This window comes from Plectropomus leopardus, chromosome 24, assembly GCF_026936395.1.
Source record: "Plectropomus leopardus strain MGB_pleo_1.0 chromosome 24, ASM2693639v1, whole genome shotgun sequence".
In the NCBI taxonomy this organism is placed as follows: domain Eukaryota; kingdom Metazoa; phylum Chordata; class Actinopteri; order Perciformes; family Serranidae; genus Plectropomus; species Plectropomus leopardus.
This window is the reverse complement of record NC_142199.1, coordinates 611,173-632,500: the sequence shown is the minus strand read 5'-3', so window position 1 is coordinate 632,500 and position 21,328 is coordinate 611,173. Positions and strand designations below refer to the sequence as shown.

The 21,328-nt window shown below is 39.7% G+C and overlaps 2 protein-coding genes across 4 annotated transcripts in view; one reads left to right on the top strand and one right to left on the bottom strand.

Moving 5' to 3' along the window:
• LOC121963050 (protein EFR3 homolog B-like) overlaps positions 1-8,419 on the top strand; it is an 18,401-nt gene extending 9,982 nt beyond the window's left edge. For both annotated transcript variants that reach the window (XM_088074553.1, XM_088074554.1), the window contains exons 13-22: positions 1,173-1,345; positions 2,244-2,319; positions 4,003-4,164; positions 4,266-4,397; positions 4,810-4,877; positions 5,346-5,479; positions 6,179-6,270; positions 6,345-6,393; positions 7,242-7,348; positions 8,055-8,419. In XM_088074553.1, coding sequence (XP_087930679.1) covers positions 1,173-1,345; positions 2,244-2,319; positions 4,003-4,164; positions 4,266-4,397; positions 4,810-4,877; positions 5,346-5,479; positions 6,179-6,270; positions 6,345-6,393; positions 7,242-7,348; positions 8,055-8,186 — 1,125 coding nt within the window. In that variant the 3' untranslated portion in view covers positions 8,187-8,419. The remainder of the gene's footprint in view (positions 1-1,172; positions 1,346-2,243; positions 2,320-4,002; positions 4,165-4,265; positions 4,398-4,809; positions 4,878-5,345; positions 5,480-6,178; positions 6,271-6,344; positions 6,394-7,241; positions 7,349-8,054) is intronic.
• A 1,710-nt stretch (positions 8,420-10,129) lies between these two features.
• On the bottom strand, positions 10,130-21,311 carry LOC121962657 (NLR family CARD domain-containing protein 3-like). 2 transcript variants are annotated; one of them, XM_088074552.1, is made up of 10 exons: positions 21,211-21,311; positions 19,472-19,551; positions 18,976-19,194; positions 18,189-18,267; positions 17,841-18,045; positions 15,162-16,962; positions 14,882-15,055; positions 13,459-13,632; positions 12,617-12,663; positions 10,130-12,506 (listed from the first exon to the last, which is right to left on the bottom strand). In XM_088074552.1, exons 2-10 carry the CDS (start codon positions 19,516-19,518, stop codon positions 11,971-11,973), a joined length of 3,282 nt encoding a protein of 1,093 aa, XP_087930678.1. In that variant the 5' UTR covers positions 19,519-19,551; positions 21,211-21,311; the 3' UTR covers positions 10,130-11,970. The 2 variants fall into 2 exon arrangements, with proteins under 2 accessions (XP_087930678.1, XP_042368824.2); XM_042512890.2 differs by lacking the exons at positions 17,841-18,045; positions 18,189-18,267; positions 18,976-19,194; positions 19,472-19,551; positions 21,211-21,311 and adding an exon at positions 17,501-17,834.
• Between the last annotated feature and the right edge of the window lie 17 nt (positions 21,312-21,328).

Here is a 21,328-nt window from a genome sequence, read left to right as displayed (position 1 = left end):
CTTTGTTACCTGGAATGTCATTTAAAGGAGCACAGGGCAAACTGTCCAAAGGTTTCACCAAAATTTTAGTTTGGATAAAGAAACAATCTCTCCCTTCCTGCCGGGACTGAACTCTTTGTTAAATGGTCAAAATGACCTCATCAGGTGGAAAATAGTCAAAATGACAAATTCAGAGTCAAAAGCCCAGAATGACACCCAGAAATAATACAAGTCCTCTACCAAACTACTGAACCTATCTACCAAACTACTGAACCTATCTACCAAACTACTGAACCTGTTTACCAAACTACTGAACCTGTTTACCAAACTACTGAACCTGTTTACCAAACTACTGAACCTGTTGATCAAACTACTGAACCTGTTTACCAAACTACTGAACCTGTTTACCAAACCACTGAACCTATCTACCAAACTACTGAACCTGTTTACCAAACTACTGAACCTGTTTACCAAACTACTGAACCTATCTACCAAACTACTGAACCTATTTACCAAACTACTGAACCTGTTTACCAAACTACTGAACCTATCTACCAAACTACTGAACCTGTTTACCAAACTACTGAACCTATTTACCAAACTACTGAACCTGTTTACCAAACTACTGAACCTATTTACCAAACTACTGAACCTGTTTACCAAACTACTGAACCTATCTACCAAACTACTGAACCTGTTTACCAAACTACTGAACCTATCTACCAAACTACTGAACCTGCTTACCAAACTACTGAACCTATCTACCAAACTACTGAACCTGTTTACCAAACTACTGAACCTATTTACCAAACTACTGAACCTGTTTACCAAACTACTGAGCCTATCTACCAAACTACTGAACCTGTTTACCAAACTACTGAACCTATCTACCAAACTACTGAACCTGCTTACCAAACTACTGAACCTATTTACCAAACTACTGAACCTGTTTACCAAACTACTGAACCTATTTACCAAACTACTGAACCTATCTACCAAACTACTGAACCTGTTTACCAAACTACTGAACCTATCTACCAAACTACTGAACCTGTTTACCAAACTACTGAACCTATCTACCAAACTACTGAACCTATCTACCAAACTACTGAACCTATCTACCAAACTACTGAACCTGTTTACCAAACTACTGAACCTGTTTACCAAACTACTGAACCCGTCGTCCTCCTCAGGTTTCGGAGCGCTATGAGAGCAGTAACCTGCTGACGGCGCTGCCCTCGTCCTTCCTGGAGCCGCTGCTGTCCTTCACCCTGATGGAGGACCCGGAGATCCGTCTGCTGGTCCTCTCCATCCTCACCTCGCTCATCGACAGACGCCGCAACGCCGCCAGACTCTCGGCTGCCAGGTACAACCGCCACGCAGACCAGGGAGGAGGACGGGTTCACGTGGGGACGTTTGAGTCTGTGGACACTTTTTTCATTTATTTATTTTTATCTAAGTCTTCATCTTTATTTTTATTATTGTGACATGCAGTGAAAACAGAACAAGTAAAAACAAGTGAAACGACTCATTATGGGTCAGGAGGGACGAACAGTGACACCTGTAATGAACCTAAAGACATAAACAAACAAACAAACACAAACAGATACAGCAAAATCATGAATGGGTGGCACCACCTGGTGGCCGACAGGTGTGACTGCACACAGACCTGCTCTGACTACACAAGGAAATGTTCTGTGAAACTTTTTTCTATTATTTGGGGTGTCATTTTTTAACATCCCCTGACAGGACCTCTTAAAAATTACATGTTTGAAAAACAAAACAAAAACAAACAAGCAAGAAAAAGAACAAACAAACAAACAAAAATAAACCATATTCTCAAATATAAAATTACAAAAGTTAAATCAAATAAATGCAAAACTCAGATTTGCAAAAAGGGGAGGCATTTACAGTGAAGCCGGTTTATTTTCAGTTATTATAATCTTGCATTTGAAATTATTTTACAATTATTCTAATTTTAAGCTTTTTCCTTCAGTTTTCAGGCTTTTATTTGTAATTTTGCAATTTTTTTCCTCTTAAGTTGCACATGGCCTTCCTCCAAAAAAAGAAAAAGATATGCTGCTGTATTCAAATTTATTTTTCATTAATAAATAATAGAGGGTTTCCCTTCTCTCTGCTTGAGCACCAGCCCCCCAAAAATGTTTATGCACGGCCCTGAAATTTTCTTGATATAAAAAAACATGTATATATTGACTCTGTGTGTGTGTGTGTGTGTGTGTGTGTGTGTGTGTGTGTGTTCACAGTGTGACGTTTGATGTGTCGGTGTTGGAGCTGAAGGAGGACAGGTGCTCTCGACAGGACAACCTGTTCATCAGGAAGGTGAGAGGAAATACAGAAATTAAATTAAGGTACGGTAAAATAAAGGTATGGTAAAATAAAAACTAAAGGTACGGTAAAATAAAAAAATAAAGATATAAAATAAAGACTAAAGGTACGGTAAAATAAAAAAATAAAGATATAAAATAAAGACTAAAGGTACGGTAAAATAAAAGGCCTTAAACAGACAGCTTCTGCTGAGCTGCATTTGAAGGAAATGTCTTGTCGTTTTTCAGGGCTGCAAGTAATTTTTTAATTGTAGTTAACCCCAATTTTAATGACGTGTTTCAAATTCCATTATTTTATTAACAAGGTTAAGCAATTCTTCACAAATATGGACCTCAAATCCTAGGTTTTGTTATAACGTCTTGTTAGATTTTGTAGTTAGGCTTTGTTGTTAGTTTTTGTTTCTAGTTGTTAGTTGTTGTTTTTAGTTGTTAGTTGTTGTTAGTTTTTGTTGTCAGTTGTTGTTAGTTGTTAGTTTTTGTTGTCAGTTGTTAGTTGTTAGTTTTTGTTGTCAGTTGTTGTTAGTTGTTGTTAGTTGTCAGTTGTTAGTTTTTGTTGTCAGTTGTTGTTAGTTGTTGTTAGTTGTTAGTTTTTGTTGTCAGTTGTTGTTAGTTGTTAGTTTTTGTTGTCAGTTGTTGTTAGTTGTTAGTTTTTGTTGTCAGTTGTTGTTAGTTGTTAGTTTTTGTTGTTAGTTGTTGTTAGTTGTTAGTTTTTGTTGTCAGTTGTTGTTAGTTGTTAGTTTTTGTTGTCAGTTGTTGTCAGTTGTTGTTAGTTGTTAGTTTTTGTTGTCAGTTGTTGTTAGTTGTTAGTTTTTGTTGTCAGTTGTTGTTAGTTGTTAGTTTTCGTTGTCAGTTGTTGTTAGTTGTTAGTTTTTGTTGTCAGTTTTTGTTAGTTTTTGTTGTCAGTTGTTGTTAGTTGTTGTTAGTTGTTAGTTTTTGTGTCAGTTGTTGTTAGTTGTTAGTTTTTGTTGTCAGTTGTTGTTAGTTGTTAGTTTTTGTTGTCAGTTGTTAGTTTTTGTTGTCAGTTGTTGTTAGTTGTTAGTTTTTGTGTCAGTTGTTGTTAGTTGTTAGTTTTTGTTGTCAGTTGTTGTTAGTTGTTAGTTTTTGTGTCAGTTGTTGTTAGTTGTTAGTTTTTGTTGTTAGTTTTTTGTTGTTAGTTGTTGTTAGTTGTTGTTAGTTGTTAGTTTTTGTTGTCAGTTGTTGTTAGTTGTTAGTTTTTGTTGTCAGTTGCTGTCAGTTGTTGTTAGTTGTTAGTTTTTGTTGTCAGTTGTTGTTAGTTGTTAGTTTTTGTCAGTTGTTGTTAGTTGTTAGTTTTTGTTGTCAGTTGTTAGTTGTTAGTTTTTGTTGTCAGTTGTTGTTAGTTGTTAGTTTTTGTTGTTAGTTTTTGTTGTCAGTTGTTAGTTTTTGTTGTCAGTTGTTGTTAGTTGTTAGTTTTTGTTGTCAGTTGTTAGTTTTTGTTGTCAGTTGTTGTTAGTTGTTAGTTTTTGTTGTCAGTTGTTAGTTTTTGTTGTCAGTTGTTGTTAGTTGTTAGTTTTTGTGTCAGTTGTTGTTAGTTGTTAGTTTTTGTTGTTAGTTTTTGTTGTTAGTTGTTAGTTGTTGTTAGTTGTTGTTAGTTGTTAGTTTTTGTGCACGCTGTGTGTTTCTCCCTGAGGGTGTGTGTTGATCTTAACTCTCTGCGCAGCACGCTCAGCGGCTGTACCGCCACGTCTACCTCACCTGTAAGGAGGAGAGCAGTGGGCGGGGCCACTACCAGGCCCTCTTCACCCTGCTGGCTGTGGTCAGTCTGGAACTGGCCAATGAGGAGGTTGTGGTGGACCTGATCCGCCTGGTCCTCGCCCTGCAGGTACACACAATAATAGAATAATAATAAATAATAATAATAATAATTCGTATTATTATTATTATGTTGAGCTGCTTGCTGATTAACTCTGATTGGCTGGTCAGGAGCTTGCGCTGTCCAATCAGGAGTGTCTGTCCGTGTTCAACCGCTGTGGCGTTCATGCCGTCTGCGCCGCCTTCCTCCACCTGTTGTCGCAGCTCGGACCTCCTCCTCCTCTGCACCAACACGTCACACAGGTGAAGACCAGGTCCTTTACTGCAGTAAAAGTACAAATAGCACACTGTCAAAAATACTCTGCTACCAGTTAACCCTTTAAACCTGCTGCAGCATCGCGATTTCTTGAGGAAAAGAGAAAAACTTGGCAAGAAATAATTTTTTAAAAGGTGAAAAAAGATTTTACCTGGAAACTGACTGAAAAGTTATTGTGTAACATATCTTTAAATATGTAGTTATGATAATTATAAATATAGTTATTTCCTTGTCTTTTTTTCTTTATTCCCCTAACTTTTTAAAAATAATTAATTTTCTCAATCTACTCATTTCTTGCAATTTGTGGAACATTTTTTACAAGTTGCTCATTGCTTTTATGTGTTTTTAAAGATGCTCTGAGTTTTCAAGGGTTAATCTCCATTTTTGGTGTGTGTGCAGGTGATCGAGAGTCGTCAGAGCGCCGCGCCTCACCTGCTGCCTGAGGACGCTCTCTGTGACAAACCCAGGTAGAGACCACGCAGCGTTTGGTAAACGGTCTCCTGTTTAATGAAACGTGTGTTTCAGGTTTCAGGGCTCGGCAATTAAATGAAAAATAATCGAAAAACATTCAGAACCTCTAACCGACCTAATCCTGCCCATGTGGGTTTTTTAAAAAATTCTGTTAATCCTTTCCCCCCGTGCCATTTTTTATGCATCTGCCGTGAGTCTTATCTTTTGGGCTGATGGTCCGACAGCAAGTGAGAGAGACAGCCAATCAGAGCGGAGCTTCTCCTCACAGCACCAAAGTGTCTGAATGAACAAACAGCCAAATATTCAGCGGTGCACAGCCACTTCTTTAGACTTCTGTAGAAGTACTTTTAACAAACTAGTATGTAGAAGTACTTTGCTTGTTAAAAATTTTAATTAATCGTGATGTTGATTTGAGGTCAAATAGCCCAGAAATAGTTTTAGGACCAATGAAACGTGTGTTTCAGGCTGCCAGACGAGGAGCTGAAGGTGGACGCAGCCTTTCTGTTTGTCCAGTCAGAGATCTGCGAGGCTCTGACAGGAAGCAGCTATGGCGCACACTCGGAGCGCCTCAACACGCCGTACACGCCTCAGATAACAGGTATACACACACACACACACACACACACACACACACGTGTGATGACATTAATGTAGCATATGTTGAATTTATTTTGTGTATCTGACGATGTAATGAAGCTTTAATATCGGGGCTGTATTTGCATTTATACCGATGATTTTTGAAGAAAACCTGCAGCTTGGGCAGGCTTCTTTTCTGTTTAAGTTTTTGGCAAGATTTTTTTTTTTTTTTAAAACACTTGCCAAAAACTTTTATAAAAAAAAAAGTCCAAAATTTAAAAAATCACCAATATTATCAAAGAAGAGAAATTGCCTAAAACCTTCTAGAAAATTGAATCATCAAGAATTTTAAAAGATTTTTTTTCCCCCAAAACTGTTAAAAGAAAGAAAATCACCAAAAATCGTAACCAAATTTTTTTTAAAAAGTTTGAGAAAACAACATCTTGAATGGAAAAAAGACTAAAAGCTTTTGAAATTCACCAAAAGTTATTTGGGGAATAAAAAATACTGAATAAAAAAAAAATAATAATCACACAAGTTTTAAAGAAACCTTCCAAACTCTGCTTTCATTAATTTAAACACTAAGATTTTAACGTTTCTTTCCCGGTTTGAAGCTGATATCATGGATAATGAAATGATCGATCAAAGACAGAACGGCCGGATCTTGTCCGCTGGACTCGGACTTTCAGACTCGACTCAACATAAACGATGTGTGTTTCAGACGAGGACCGCCTGTCCAAGAGGAAGAGTATCGGGGACGTCATCTCTCTGCAGATAGACATGGACCCTCCCACCTGTCCTGAGACGCAGCAGGTACCCGTCTGTCCGCGTGTCCCTCTCTGTCCCTCTGTCTGTCTGTCCCTGTGCTGATATGTCTCTCTCTGCAGAAACCTCAGACGGAGCAGATCACCTTCGAGACGCTGAAGAACGCCATCGGTAACTGATCGATCCTTCAGATCAATACCATCACAGTCGCACAGTACGAACATTTGGGTTAAAGGTCCGGTGTGTCAGATTTCGGGGGATTTTAGAGACATCTAGTGGTGACGAGCACAAATTACAACCAGCTGAAACACAGAAATACTCAACCTGCTTTACTGCGGCCCCTAACGCAGCGGCCCTAAACATGTGTCTAGGACTTAAGGACATTTCTCAGATTTTAGGACAATACTCGGATTTTAGGGCAATTCTACAATTTAAAATGGCAGTATTTTGTAAGGCATGTTTTCTTTTTTAAAAAAAACTTTCCCCTTTTTTAGTTATTTACCTACAAAAATTTATTTTAAAATTTTTGTAGGAAACTTTTTTTTTTAGGAAAGGTTAGGAAGGTGTGATTTTATTAGAAAGTTTTGGTGATTTTTCCTTTTTCAGATTTTAGTTTGTTCTGTTTGTTTTTTCTTTTAAAAAGATAGGTGTGGAAGGCTTGTTTTTTTTTGGTGAATTTTTTCTTAGATTAGATTCACTTTCTGAAAAAATACTCCCCGAAATCCTGAGAACTGGAGCTTTAACTCTCCGGAGCTTTAAGTCTCCGGAGCTTTAACTCTCCGGAGGTTTAACTCTCCGGAGCTTTAACTCTCCGGAGCTTTAACTCTCCGGAGCTTTAACTCTCCGGAGTTTTAACTCTCCGGAGCTTTAAGTCTCCGGAGCTTTAACTCTTCGGAGCTTTAACTCTTCGGAGCTTTAACTCTCCGGAGCTTTAAGTCTTCGGAGCTTTAAGTCTTCGGAGCTTTAAGTCTCTGAGCACAACTTTTTTTTCATTCAAACCTGTTTTATTTGAAATACAGAGGACAGAGGGAGTGTGGAGGAGGAGGAGAGGAGGAGGAGGATGCAGCTGGTGGAGAGGTTTCAGACGGCTCCGTTTGAGGAGATCGCCGCTCACTGTGGAGCCAGGGTGAGTGACCTCTGACCCCTGACACTCGTCTTGTGGTAGTTCGCCTCAGGAGGCCGGTAGAGAGCCGCTCAGTCAGCAGAAAACCTGCAACATGGTGAGGACAGAAGTCGTCTTTATTGCTGCGAGCCGGCCGGCGCTGTTTGGCAGAGGCATCGTGTTTTTATCTCAGGAAGAGAGAATTCCTTCAGATTTGGCACAAACGTCCACGTGTACGCAACGACAAACTGATTGATGATATTGGTGGTCAAAGGTCAAGGTCACTGACTTTGCTGTTGATTTGTGGATAAAAAAATGTTAAGAACACATCGAGGAATGTCCTTCAAATTTGGCACAAACATTCGCTTTGCCTCAAGGACAAAGTGATTCAGTTTTGGTCACCAAAGGTCATAGGACACTGTGACCTTGTTTTTTTATGCTTGTGGACACGATATCTTAAGAGCACCTTAAGAGAATTTCTTTAAATTAAAACATCCAACTCAAAAATGGACTCAGCGATGAAATAATTAGATTTTTGGATTACAAGCTCAATTACAACCGATACAAATTCAGATCTTCTTTCTCAGATTTTCCATAAATTTTAGTCTAAATTAGTGCTACGCTCGGATGAGAACGGTCTGCGGTTGCTTCGTAAAGTCTGGGTGGATTTTGGACCGTTATGAAACAGTCTGGTTATCCTTTGACACGCTGTCTTTCCTGTTTTTTGCAGACCTTGCTTCAGTCTAAACTGGATCAGGTCTTTGATTTGATCATCCGTCCTCCTCCGTCTCCGTCTGGACACTCGCCGCCTCGTTCGACTCCTCTGTACGAGATGAAGTTTCCCGACCTGTGTGTCTATTAGACTCTTCTAACACGTGTAGAAAAATGATGATGACGTTGAAAACGCGTGACACGAATCATGTTTTGTCGCTGCTGTTCTGTCCCGAAAAAGACGTTTTGCTTTAAATGAGTAATTGACCGACTTCTTTACCTTCTGTAGTGTTTTTGTTTTAGACGTCTGACAGATTTGTTTTTGTCATAATGCTTCTAAATCTGCGCTAATAAAATATCTAACTTTTAATTTATTGTTTCTTGTCGTTCATGAGCTGCGAAATTCAGCAGTGAAGTGAAACTAAATTAACATTTTAAAGAGAAACTTTCTCAAAAAACACAAACGTCCATTTGGATTCAATAATGAACTGATTCGATTTTGGTAATCGAAGCTCACTGTAATTTTTTTTCTTTAATTCCACACAAACATGTCTCAACAAAGACCTGACTGGATTTTTTTAGTCAAAGGTCAAGGTCAGTGTGACCTTCCATTATTTTGATTTCTTTAAAAAATATAGATTGGACATAGATTTTATTTTCTTCTATTTTTGGGTTATAGGCTATTTATTCTGTTCTTGTTTATATGATTTTGAGTTTTGGCTGGCTTTTTTTCCTCATTTTTTATGATTTGGGTGTTTTTCATTTAAATAAAAACATTTTTAGTTAAAAATGTTAAGTTTTTAGTTAAAAATCATTAGAGTTTCCCTCTAATGATTTTGAGGTTTTGGATGTTTTTTGTCATGATTTTCTATCATTTTGAGTTTGGGGGTTGTCTTTTTTATTTTTCTAAACATTTTGATTTTGTTATATAATTTTGAGGGTTGGGGTTTGTTTTTTTGTCATTTTGATGTTTTTTTCTTTTTAAAAATATAATGAAGATTTTTGTCTTTTTTCTTGATGATTTTGAGTTGGCAGACTTTTTTTCATTTTTAAAAAATAATTTTAATACTTTAAATATATTTTCCTGATTAAACTCAACTACTTTCACTCCAGTGACATTTTCACTGCAGTATTTTTAGTACGGGTGCAGTATTTTCAGTATTTTTGGTACTTTTACCCAAGTGAAGGATGTGGACACTTTTTCCACCACTAAAGGTATTGAGACATGAGCTGTGTGTCTCTGTGTGTCCCCTGTGTGTCCCTTTGTGTCTCTGTGTGTCCCCTGTGTAGTGTGTCCTTTTGTGTCCCTGTGTGTCCCCTGTGTGTCCTCAGTATGTCTCTGTGTGTCCCTGTGTGTCCCCTGTGTGTCCCTTTGTGTCCCTGTGTGTCCCCAGTGTGTCTCTGTGTGTCTCTCTGCAGGTGTGTCGGGGACGTGTCCCGGCAGGTGCGTGACCCGGAAGTCAATCATAAGTGAGACGCTGACTGTCTGCGTGTCTCACGGTTGAAACCGAGGAGGCGGACTGTGGACCTGCTGCAGGTCCTCAACAGGAGTCCCACAGCCAGAAGACATCGGGAGACACCGAGAAACTCCGGGAGACACCGGGGGACACCGGGAGACACCGGGTGAGTCCAAGAGACACAGGGAGACATCGGGAGACACCGAGAAACTCCGGGAGACACCGGGGGACACCGGAAGACACCGAGAGACTCCGGGAGACACGGGGTGAGCCCGAGAGACACCGAGAAACTCCGGGAAACACCGGGTCAGTTCGAGAGACACCGAGAGACACCGGGAGACTCCGGGAGACACCGGGGGACACCGGGAGACACCGAGAGACACTGCGCTACTCCTGCTGCACGGAGGTTTGTGCAGCTTTGTTTAACGGCACTTTAATAATAATAATAATAATAATAATAAAACAACAATAATAATAATAAAAACAACGATAATAATAATAAAAACCAACAATAATAATAAAAACAACAACAATAAAAATAATAATAATAATAATAAAACAACAACAATAATAATAAAAACAACAACAATAAAAATAATAATAATAATAATAAAAACTCAATTCAGAAGTTCAGACGTGTGAAATACAGACAGAAATTCGTTTTATTAGCTAAAAACATAAGTCATAAATTTATGAATAAAATTACAGAAATAACACTCAGTAAATTTAGTTCAGTCAACAAACTTTGTTTTAATCTGTTTTTTAAAAAAATCTAACATATTCAGGACCATGTCCAAAGTACGCAGAGACATTCATGACGGATTTTGACTGACGTCACTTTTTATTCAGTCTATACTTAAAAGTAACATACAGTAAGTAATGTTTTTTCATGTGTACCAGCAAAACTCATATAAATATTGAATAAATATCAAAACAATTATTCATTCTTGGGGAATAAAGTATGATCATTAAACTGGCTTCAATAAGTAAAGTATTTTTTTCTTCCACTGGAGGCAGAACACAATACTGAAACATTTAAAGTCTTTATACAACATTATATGTGAGTGACAGACTTTTCTACTGTCAAAAGACAGTGATTATTCATTTAATATTTAATATTTATGAATATTTAGAGGTCCAGTGTTTCAGATTTACACTTTTATCTGATTATACACGAAAGAAAACACATCCATTCGATTATATTCCATTTCAATTCTACATACTGGACCTTTAAATATAACACACATAAAAACACAGTAAGAAATCAATATTTTATGATATTTACATATTAACACACTTACATATGTAAACATTACGAATGTAAAAACTGGAACTACATGAGGGAAATCCCTAAAGGTGTTCATGAGATAACGCATTCATGAGAATGAAACAGACACAAGGTCATGGTGACCTTTGACCACCAAATTCTAATCAATCTATTCTTGATTCAACGTGGATGTTTGTGCCAAATTTGATTAAATTCCCTAAAGGTGTTCTTGAGATATCATGTTTGCGAGAGTGAGACAGACAAGGCCACGGTGACTTTGACCTTAAACCGATAGCCCCCAAAATCTGATCAATTTGAAAAATTCCCTCATAGCATTTGTGAGATACTGCCTCTACAAAAATGAGACAATTGATTAAATTCCCTCCAGGCCGTCGTCAGATTTCATGTTCACATGAATGAGATGCACACAAGGTCACAGGGACCTTGACCATTAACCGATGACCACCACAACGGAATCTGTTCTCCATGAGTCAAAGTGGATGTTTGTGCCAAACGTAAAGAAATTCCATTCAGATTTCTTGACCTATCTTGCCGACAAAGTGACCTTTGTCCACCAAAATATAATCAGTTCACTGTTGTGCATTTGTGCAAAATCTGAGGAAAAATTGAGGCCATTTTGAATTTTGTGTTAATAAGAATGAGATTAAAAAAAATAAAGTAACAGTGACCTTTGACCATCAAATGCTTATCACTGTGCTGAAGTGGACATTTGTGCCAAATTTGAGGAAAAATGTATTCTTGGGTTATCACATTAAGGAGAATAAGACCTACATAAAGTCACAATGACCTTGACCTTTGACCACCAAAATCAAATCAGTTTATCATGGGCTCAAAGTGGATGTTTGTGCCAAATTTAAATTAATTCCTTCAAGGCACAGACAAACACATGGATGGTCTAACAACACAAAAACACGATGCCTCCAGCCAGGACTATTACGAGTGGCAAGGCAACAAAAAGAAAAGCACCAACTTTGGTGAAATCGTCGGTGGCGAGGAGCGTCGGACTGTGTACCCTCGTAAAGTGAACTTCAACTTGTGGTAGTTCTGAGAGTTTAAGTTGTGGAGGCATTTAAGTTGACTGAGAACGACTAATTCTGAAGACGAGATCACACTATTTTCACATCAAAATCGCCCCGGTCCAGCTTGGTCCCATCAATCGGGACAGATTGTAACTACAACAACATGTCCAGCTAGGACAGCGGGCGCAGAAATGCAAAGGAGTTTAACTTCACCCCGTACCCAAACCCAGGGTACAGAGGTTCAGTGAATGTGGTTTTGAAGGTGTGGAGGTGGATCAGAGTGTCAGAGGAGACTTTGTAGAAGGACAGAGTCCCGGCAGGACAGTCCAGGTACACTGCTACTCTGTTGGAGGACGAAGGGACAGGGATGAGTGTCCCGCTGTTGTTGTGCCAGGCGTTGTATCCGCCATCAGTGCAGCTCAGACACCAGGACCGGTCGTTCCCTCCAAACTTTGAGCTGTCGCGGTCCCCGTTCCTTCCGATTCCCCTGTAACTCACCGCGACGTAAACCTTTCCCCACCACTCCACCTCCCAGTAACAGCGACCAGTCAGACCATTCTCACACAGCACCTGAGGCCAGTAGTCGAACCTGTCCGGGTGATGGCGGTATGGGTGCTCCTTTCTCAGATCGGTCACCTTCTGGTTGTTTTCAGACAGCTTGAGGAATTTGTGCGCCGTGTTTGGGTCCAGTGTGAGTTGGCAGGAATCTGAAGTAGGTGACGACGTTCAGAGTTTAGATTATTTTTAATTTAAAGATCCAAAACTGCGAGTAAAAATTCTAAAATACATAACCCTTTTGGGGATCGTGAGCACTTACACTTCCTCAAACCTGGTTCCAACCACTGGACTCCACCGGGCTCCACCCTGAAAAAGATTATAAAGGGTTACTGTAAGAGCTGCAACAATTAGTCAATCAATCGATCATCCACTGGGCAGAAAACTTATTGACAACTATTTGACTATCATTTAATATTAATCATTTAATCATTTATTAATCATTTAAGCCTTTGAACTCTTCAGCAGAAACGCTTCTCCAGTATCTTTATTGTTAGTTTTGCTCATTGTGATGTCACTTCCTGAAGTGTCTTTGAATTATTCATATCCCTAAAATTTGTACAACCTAAGATCAAAGATTATGGAAGTCAATTAACCAGAATAATTTATCAAAGTACTGAAATTGTGTCAAGAAAGAATTATTACAAAAATCCGACTTGTTTTGATAAGTATATAACTTTGCATTAGATATGTAACTTTCTATGAAGCAACTTTTTACGAAGTACAGAACTTTTCATTAAGTGCTTAACTTTTAAGTAGGAGCATAACTTTTGGTTAAGTACGTACATTTTCCTGAAGTACAAACTTTTTATTGTTTGCATTAAATTTGGTTAATTGCATATGTTTTTTGTCACAAAAAAACAAAGTGTAACTCTTTGATGAGTACATGACTTTTCTTGTAGAACGTAACTTTTTCTTGAATATGTAACTTTTTTTTAAATGTGTAACTTTTTCACGAGGTGCTTAATGTTTCAATAAGTACGTAATCTTTAAGTATGTACATTGGTTATGTGAGTGACCAAAATAATCGCTAGTTATTGTAACAAAGTACAAAGTTGTCTTTGTTATTGGTCAATAATGTGTCCACAACATGTCTCTGCATACCTGAGAGTGTTCAGTCTCCAGTGTGGATCCTCCAGTCCAGCAGACAGACGCTTCAGTCCTGAGTCTCCTGGATGGTTGTAGCTCAGGTCCAGCTCTCTCAGATGGAAGGGATTGGAGCTCAGAGCTGAGGCCAGAGCAGCACAGCCTTCCTCTGAGACCAGACAGCCCGACAGACTGCCACGATGTAAAACAGTGAAGGAATGACAAGTAAGTTTCAGTCAAATATAAAAGCACATCATCGACATATTGTTTTACCTATTGGTACGCCTATTGGACGTTCACACGGCAATCGTTCTTGCATGACACGTTAAACTTTTGGTGTGGTTTGGCCTTTTGTTCACACGACAACTGTGTTTTTTGGGGGGGGCTGCAAACACCAACTTTTGAAATGGGGTTCCAGAGTGTAATCTTTTGAAAACCCCCTTCTCTTGCCGTGTAAACTGGAAATGCGTGGATCCTGTGGGAACGATGATGCCACTTCATGCATGTGTGTGTTGTTCTTCTATGGTGTGATATTACAAAGGTACAACATCAACTACTGGCCTGGCATGCATACTACAGAATTTTCGGTTGTTTTTGTGGATCCGTGTACACAAGGATTGTTCTTAGAATGTAATCATATGAATGTAGATTTTTTTTTAAATGCAAAAACTGACTTTTCTGTTTTTAGTAGTGTAGTTCTTGTCTAAACTTGGCCCTAGTCATGCTAATCTCTGGCACTGTCATCTGGTTCTCAGGATGTGGAAAGCCACCTCCGTGGCAGGGAATGCTTTGGTGCAGGAGGCGGACATCTCAGCTGTCTTGTATTTCTCACCGGAGAACAAGAGGGTCGCCTCTATGTGACCACATGTCACTGATATGAAGGCTCGGACTGCTGTTTGTGCCGATGCACCAAGCAGCAGTTCAAAGTATGCTGACTTCTAAGAGTCTCCGGGTGGGGTGTTTTGTAGGCTTGGGGAAAACAGTGCCCCCTATGTAGTCTTGTGGGGGCTGGTGCTGGTATGGTGTCCCATGGCCGGATGGTTGGAGACCCCAGAGAACACCAAGAACATGTTGGAGGGATTATCTTATCTGGCTTGGGAACACCTAAGAATTTCCAGAGGAGTTTCCAGTGGAAAAGACTGAGTCTACACAACTTGCTTTAATCTGCTGCCACCGCAGCCCCACCCCAGATAAGAGGAAAAGGGGGCTGGATGGATCATTTTACCATTTTGTATTGCAGTTATATAACTCATTGTTCAGCATGTGGCTTCAGTCAAGTCTAGTAATGCTTGAAATGTAGAACCAAAAGTCAGTTTCGATTAAATATAAAAGTGTATCATCAGCATATCGTTTTAACTTTTGGTACTGCAGTTACAGGGAGAGTGACCCCTTAAGATGAGAAACCAATTCAAACAATGCAGAAAAAATAAACTGATCTGACCTGAGAGTCTCCAGAGTACAGTGTGGACTCCTCAGTCCAGCAGACAGAAGTTTCACTCCTGAATCCTGCAGGTCGTTGTTACTCAGGTCCAGGTGTCTCAGACTAGAGGACTGGGAGCTGAGGACTGAGGACAGATCTGCACAGCTTCTCTCTGAGAGGTTACAACCACTCAGTCTGAAGAGACGACAATTAGGAGAAAAAAGGGAGAAAGTTCTTTACGTGAATCAGTCAGTAGCACATTTAAGGCACTCTGAAATTAACAAAATGTCTGCACACGTACAGAGCTTTGTTGGAGGCTTTGACCACTGGCAGCAGCCTCAGAAGAGCCTCCTCTGAAGCAGAGTATTTCTTCAGGTCAAACACGTCCAGATCTTCTTCTGATGACAGTAAGATAAAGACCAGAGCCGACCACTGAGCAGGAGACAGTTCATCTGTGGACAGACATCCTGATCTCAGGGACTGTTGGATCTCCTCCACCAGAGAGCGATCATTCAGTTCATTCAGACAGTGGAACAGGTTGATGCATCGCTCTGGACGTGGGTTCTCCACAATCTTTGTCTTGATGTATTTGATCGTTTCCTGATTGGTCTGTGAGCTACTTCCCATCTGTGTCAGTAGACCTCGTAGGAGACTTTGATTGGTCTCTTGAGAAAGACCCAGGAGGAAGCGGAGGAACAAGTCTAGGTGTCCATTTGGACTCTGTAAGGCCTTGTCCACAGCACTCTGGTAGAGACGTGTTGGTTCAGGTCTGTCTCTCAAGACTTTAGACCACCAGGATGTAGTTTGTTGTTCTTCCATCAGATTGACTCCAGAGTTGATGAAGGTCAGATGGACATGAAGAGCAGCCAGAAACTCCTGAACACTCAGATGGACGAAGCAGAAGACCTTGTCCTGGTACAGTCCTCTCTCCTCTTTAAAGACCTGTGTGAACACTCCTGAGTACACTGAGGCTGCTCTGATATCGATGGCACACTCTGTCAGGTCGGACTCGTAGAAGATCAGGTTTCCTTTCTGCAGCTGCTCAAAAGCCAGTTTTCCCAGAGACTCCATCATCTTCCTGCTCTCTGGACTCCAGTGTGGATCTGTCTCAGCTCCTCCGTCATACTTTAGGTTCTTCAGTTTAATCTGAACCACCAGGAAGTGGATGTACATCTCAGTCAGGGTCTTGGGCAGCTGTCCTCCCTCTCTGGTCTCCAACACGTCCTCCAGGACTGTAGCAGTGATCCAGCAGAAGACCGGGATGTGGCACATGATGTGGAGGCTTCGGGAAGTCTTGATGTGGGAGATGATCCTGCCGGCCTGCTCCTCGTCTCTGAACCTCCTCCTGAAGTACTCCTCCTTCTGTGGGTCGGTGAACCCTCTGACTTCTGTCACCATGTCAACGCACTCAGGAGGGATCTGATTGGCTGCTGCAGGTCGTGTGGTTATCCAGAGGCGAGCGGAGGGAAGCAGTTTCCCCCTGATGAGGTTTGTCAGCAGCACATCCACTGAGGTGGACTCTGTGACGTCAGTCAGGATCTCGTTGTTGTGGAAGTCCAGAGGAAGTCGACACTCATCCAGACCGTCAAAGATGAAGACGACCTGGAAGTCTTCAAACCTGCAGATTCCTGCTTCTTTGGTTTCAGTAAAGAAGTGATGAACAAGCTCCACCAAGCTGTACTTTTTCTCTTTCAGCACATTCAGCTCTCTGAACGTGAATGGAAATGTGAACTGGATGTCCCGGTTGGCTTTGTCTTCGGCCCAGTCCAGAGTGAACTTCTGTGTTAGGACCGTTTTCCCGATGCCAGCCACTCCCTTTGTCATCACTGTTCTGATCGGTTGGTCTCGTCCAGATGAGCCTTTAAAGACGTCTTCTTGTCTGATGGTTGTTTCTGGTCTGTCTGGTTTCCTGGATGCTGATTCAATCTGTCTGACCTCATGTTCATCATTGACCTCTGCAGTCCCTCCCTCTGTGATGTAGAGCTCTGTGTAGATCTCATTCAGGAGAGTTTGATTTCCTGCTTTAGTGATCCCCTCAAACACACACTGGAACCTCTTCTTCAAGTTGGTCTTGAGGTTAAACTGGCACATGGCAGGAGATCCTGAAAGAAGAAGCAAGAAGTAAACTTCTCCAACCAAAGACACAAGAAAAGATGCAAAGAAAAACGAATCAAGGAAACACACCCATGCATCCATTTTCTGTCTCCCCTTTCCCACCAACAGCATCCAGCTCCCCCTAGGAGATCCGGAAGCCCCCCGAAGCCAAATGATCTCTCCAATGAGTATTAGGTCTAACCCAGGATCCAAGACCAGTTGGACATGCACCAAAAATCTCCAAAGGAAGGCACGCAGGATTTTCTGAACCACCAAACCTGACTTATTTCATGTGTTTATTTGGACTCATAGACAGTCAAGTTTGATTTGGAGAAAGACTCAACCAAAGACACGGCTGCACAAAAAGACCAAAGTCTGACTAAAAGAAACAAGACTCTAAGCAGATTGTATCCAGCTAACGAGTCATCAGAGAAATCAGTTTTGCTTATTGAGCAAAAAGAGGGCACCCAGTGGGATCCTGATCAGATGTTGAATCTTTTCAACTCGTCACTTTCAATGCAAAGCAGCATCTCAGAGCTTCCTCACCTGATCTGTAACACCGCATTCACATGGAATTCTGCGACGCCAAACCGAATGTCACTTTAGTGAATGAGAGCAGGACGGTAAAATTAGGCAAGGCAGGCAGAGAATACTGGCAACGATAGGCAACAATACCATCCAAAGTATTAAAACTTTAACTTTTTGCTGTCTTCTGATATTGAATTTTCAACCCGATATTGCGTAGCTCCCACACAAGGAGAAAACATGTCCGATCTGGACAAGGAAAAGCTCATAGTTTTGGTGAAACACCCACTATTGTGTGATCAGGAAGGGTTAACAGAAACAGGAGGTCCGGATCGCAGAACATGAACCGAAATCCTCTTACTGCTCTGCAGACAGTCAGCCAGCTCCTCCTGCTTCATCCTCCTCAGGAAGTTCAGGGTGATCTTCAGAAACGCCTCTCTGCTGCTCCTCCTCTGCTCCTCGTCCTCCCTCCGACTCTCAGAGCATTCTGGGTAATCTGACGTCAGGACCTTCTGGATCTTCTTCAGCTCGTTCTTCACAAAAGTGACGATGTTGTCCTCCAGCTCCTGGAACAGATTATTAGATGAAGGACACAATCAGACATCCGATCCACATTGGACACACTGACAGTCCACTGGTCTACAAAGTGCAGCACGGAGACGACTGTCAACACAACGGGTGGAGACGTCGTCGTTGGACATGAACAGACCGTAAATATGGAGTCCAGGTGTGTCTGATGCTGCCGGGCAGACTGACCACTGGGAACCTCTGAGCTCTGCTGGTCCCCCCTGTGGAGGAACCATCAACAATCAGCCGCCGTCCAGCGTTTTCAGTCTCACTGTGGAAATGTGTGCTGAGGTTCCCTGTTTGTGTTTCGGTTAATCTCACGTCTCACCTGCGTTATTATTTATGGTCATTAGACCATCTGAGTGTTTACAAGATCATGGAAACGTCACGCTGTGCTTTGTTTTCAACTTGTGACTTTTTGGCAATCTTGTTTATAACTCGCAACTTTTTTGCGAGATCTTTTTTCTGCCACGTTATTTTTTGGCGATTGTCTTGTTTTTAACTTTTGACTTTTTTTTACTTTGTTTTTGCCAGCAGGGACCATGTTTGAATGTACTTGGACTTTCTTGATATTTTCTCTATCAATTTTATTTTTCATGAATGTGCACTCATTGTTTTTTGTTTTATACATTTTTAAAATTTTCAGTCTCATCTTAATAGAATCACACTTTCTGTCTTGTTTTTTAAAACGTGAACTTTGTTTTAAAGGTGTGCATAACTATACTTACTGTTTAACTACTTTTGTAATAAATGTTTTAATAAATGTGCCCTTTCTTGTTTTAAAAGAGGAGCATAATCAGTCTTATTTTTTATTGTTTCTTTTTTGTTTTTTGCTCCTTCAGTCTTATAAATATAAATCTATTTGTACATTTTTTTAAACATATATTTTATCTTTGGATGAGAAACGTTGTGTTTGAAGGTTTATTTACTCGTCTTCCGTCACTTTCAGAGAGCCAGAGAGTCCAAATTTAAAGGCCAGAGGTTCAGCCTTCGACTGGCTACTCCTGAAGGACACACAGCTGAGGCCAGATCCACATCCAGATCCAGGTCCAGGTCCAGATCCTGGTTCAGATTGTGGTTCAGATTCAGATTCAGATTCAGATTCGGGTTCAGATCCAGATCCAGGAGAGTCTGGTCTCTGATAGATCCTGCCAGAGAGGCATATTAACATTAACATCGTTTAACAAAGTAAAAGCTGCAGAAATAGTTCAGTCACCTCCTGTCTCTGCAGACCGTCAAAATAAAATACAGCTGATCGTGAGAGCAGAGATTAAAAACTTGAAGACGAGTTATAAATGTTATAAAGTGACTGTTTGTACTTTTACTGCAGTAAATGATGAAAATACTCTATGAAGTTACTGCTTTTATCCCGTTTCTGTGTCTGTCGTAATGACTGAATTACGAAGAGAAACAACGTAAACTTACGATGTTTTTAAAGACAGCGGCGTCTCAAACAGCAGCGGCAGACTCATGGCAGCTCGTCATCGACTCACACATCAACACTCCTATAAAACACAAACAAATATTCAATATTAACCGCAGTGTGGCTCGATTTCTTTCCAAAACATTGACACAAAAGCAGTCAGCAACTTAAGAGGAATTTACCCCAAAAATTTGCAAGAAAAAAATTTGTAAGAAGGTACCTATAAATCTTATAAATTAATTTAAAGAAATTTTAAAAAGAAATGACCTGGAAAAAAGTGCTTAAAAATGATTCTGCTAAATATTCCTAATTACATAATAATAATGATATTATATGATATGATATGATTATTATTATAAATATAGCTTTTTGCACATTTTCCCCAGTTTTTCTTTCTTTTTATAAAATATATAATCTTCCAAATGTACTATTTTTTTCAACTTGCTGAACTTTTCTTGCCACGTTGCTCTTTTTTATTCAATTTAATTCAATGTTTTTAATTTTTTTTTGTATTTTGTAAAGGAGAGCAAACCGGTCTGTTCAGGATTCAGAGGTCAAATATCTGTGGAAGGCGTCCCAAAGCAACACAGCAAAGATAGAGTTAATAATCTTAGCGACGATGTTTGCTGTTGTTGTTGCCGGGCGGATCACAGGTGAATCTGTCATTAACGACGTCCGTCTGTGTGAACGTCACCTGGTTACATAATCAGAGGCGTTCCTGCTGGTTTCATCACGCTGCACTCAAAATCGAAAGAGTTCATCTTTAACCCTTTGACACCTTAATTTCAAAAACATGGGAGAAGACAACGAGCTACTCAAAAACACATCCACCTAAAAAAAGCAAGAAATTAGTCGAAAAAAAAAGAAAATTACTTGAAAGCAAGAAAAAACCTAACAAAAAAAGAAAATATTATTAGTGTAGAAATAAAAAAATACATATATTTTCTGACATATTTTAAATATGCATTCATAATAATTCTGAATATAGTTTAATAATTATAAATAGAGGCATTCATGAGAATGAAATGGACGGATGACTCGAAAACACAAAAATACATTTTCATGACATTCATAACATACATTATTGCATAATCTGGGAAAATTATGACATCATCTGTTTTTGATGGTTTGTTTGTATTTTGTTTTGTTTGAAAAAAAGAAAGAAAAACACCCAGCTGAACTTATAAATGCATATTCAGTACAATGCATTATCATTATTATTTTTATTTTTATTTAAAGGCTATATTACTTTTCAAGGAAACTATTACATTAATTGTTTTTCTTAAAAATACGTTTCTGATTAAGAGCATTTTTAGAGCATCTTCAGGCGTTAATATTTTTAGGGAATTTATCTCATTATTGGGAACTTATTTACCTCAAGAAAACGTTTGTTTTTGGATTCTTAAAAAATAAAATAAAAACTAGAAAATGACCTGAAGCACTGTAGAAAATGCCATAAATACATATGTATATTTTTTCTTTTAGATATATAATTCTTCATATAGTTAAGTAATGTTAAATAGAGGAGTTCGTGAGAATAAAAAGGGCGGATCGCCTGAAAACAGAAAAATGCATTTTTTTAATCACATGATCAGGTTTTGTCTGTAAGTACTTTTTTTTTTTTTTTTTTTTGGTGAGTCCCGCTCTGTCTCTAACCGGATTATTAACTGTTTCTATGACAACAAACGTGACTAAAATCCGAATAAAGACTCGTTACAGTGTAAAACAGAGAAAACTTCACCTTTAGTCCGGGGAGAAGAAGAAGAAGCTGCGTCACCAGGAAAATACCGGAGGACGGTCACGCGCACGAGACGAGACGCACCTGCCCACGCGCGTGACGTATGTCCGGTGACATTTCC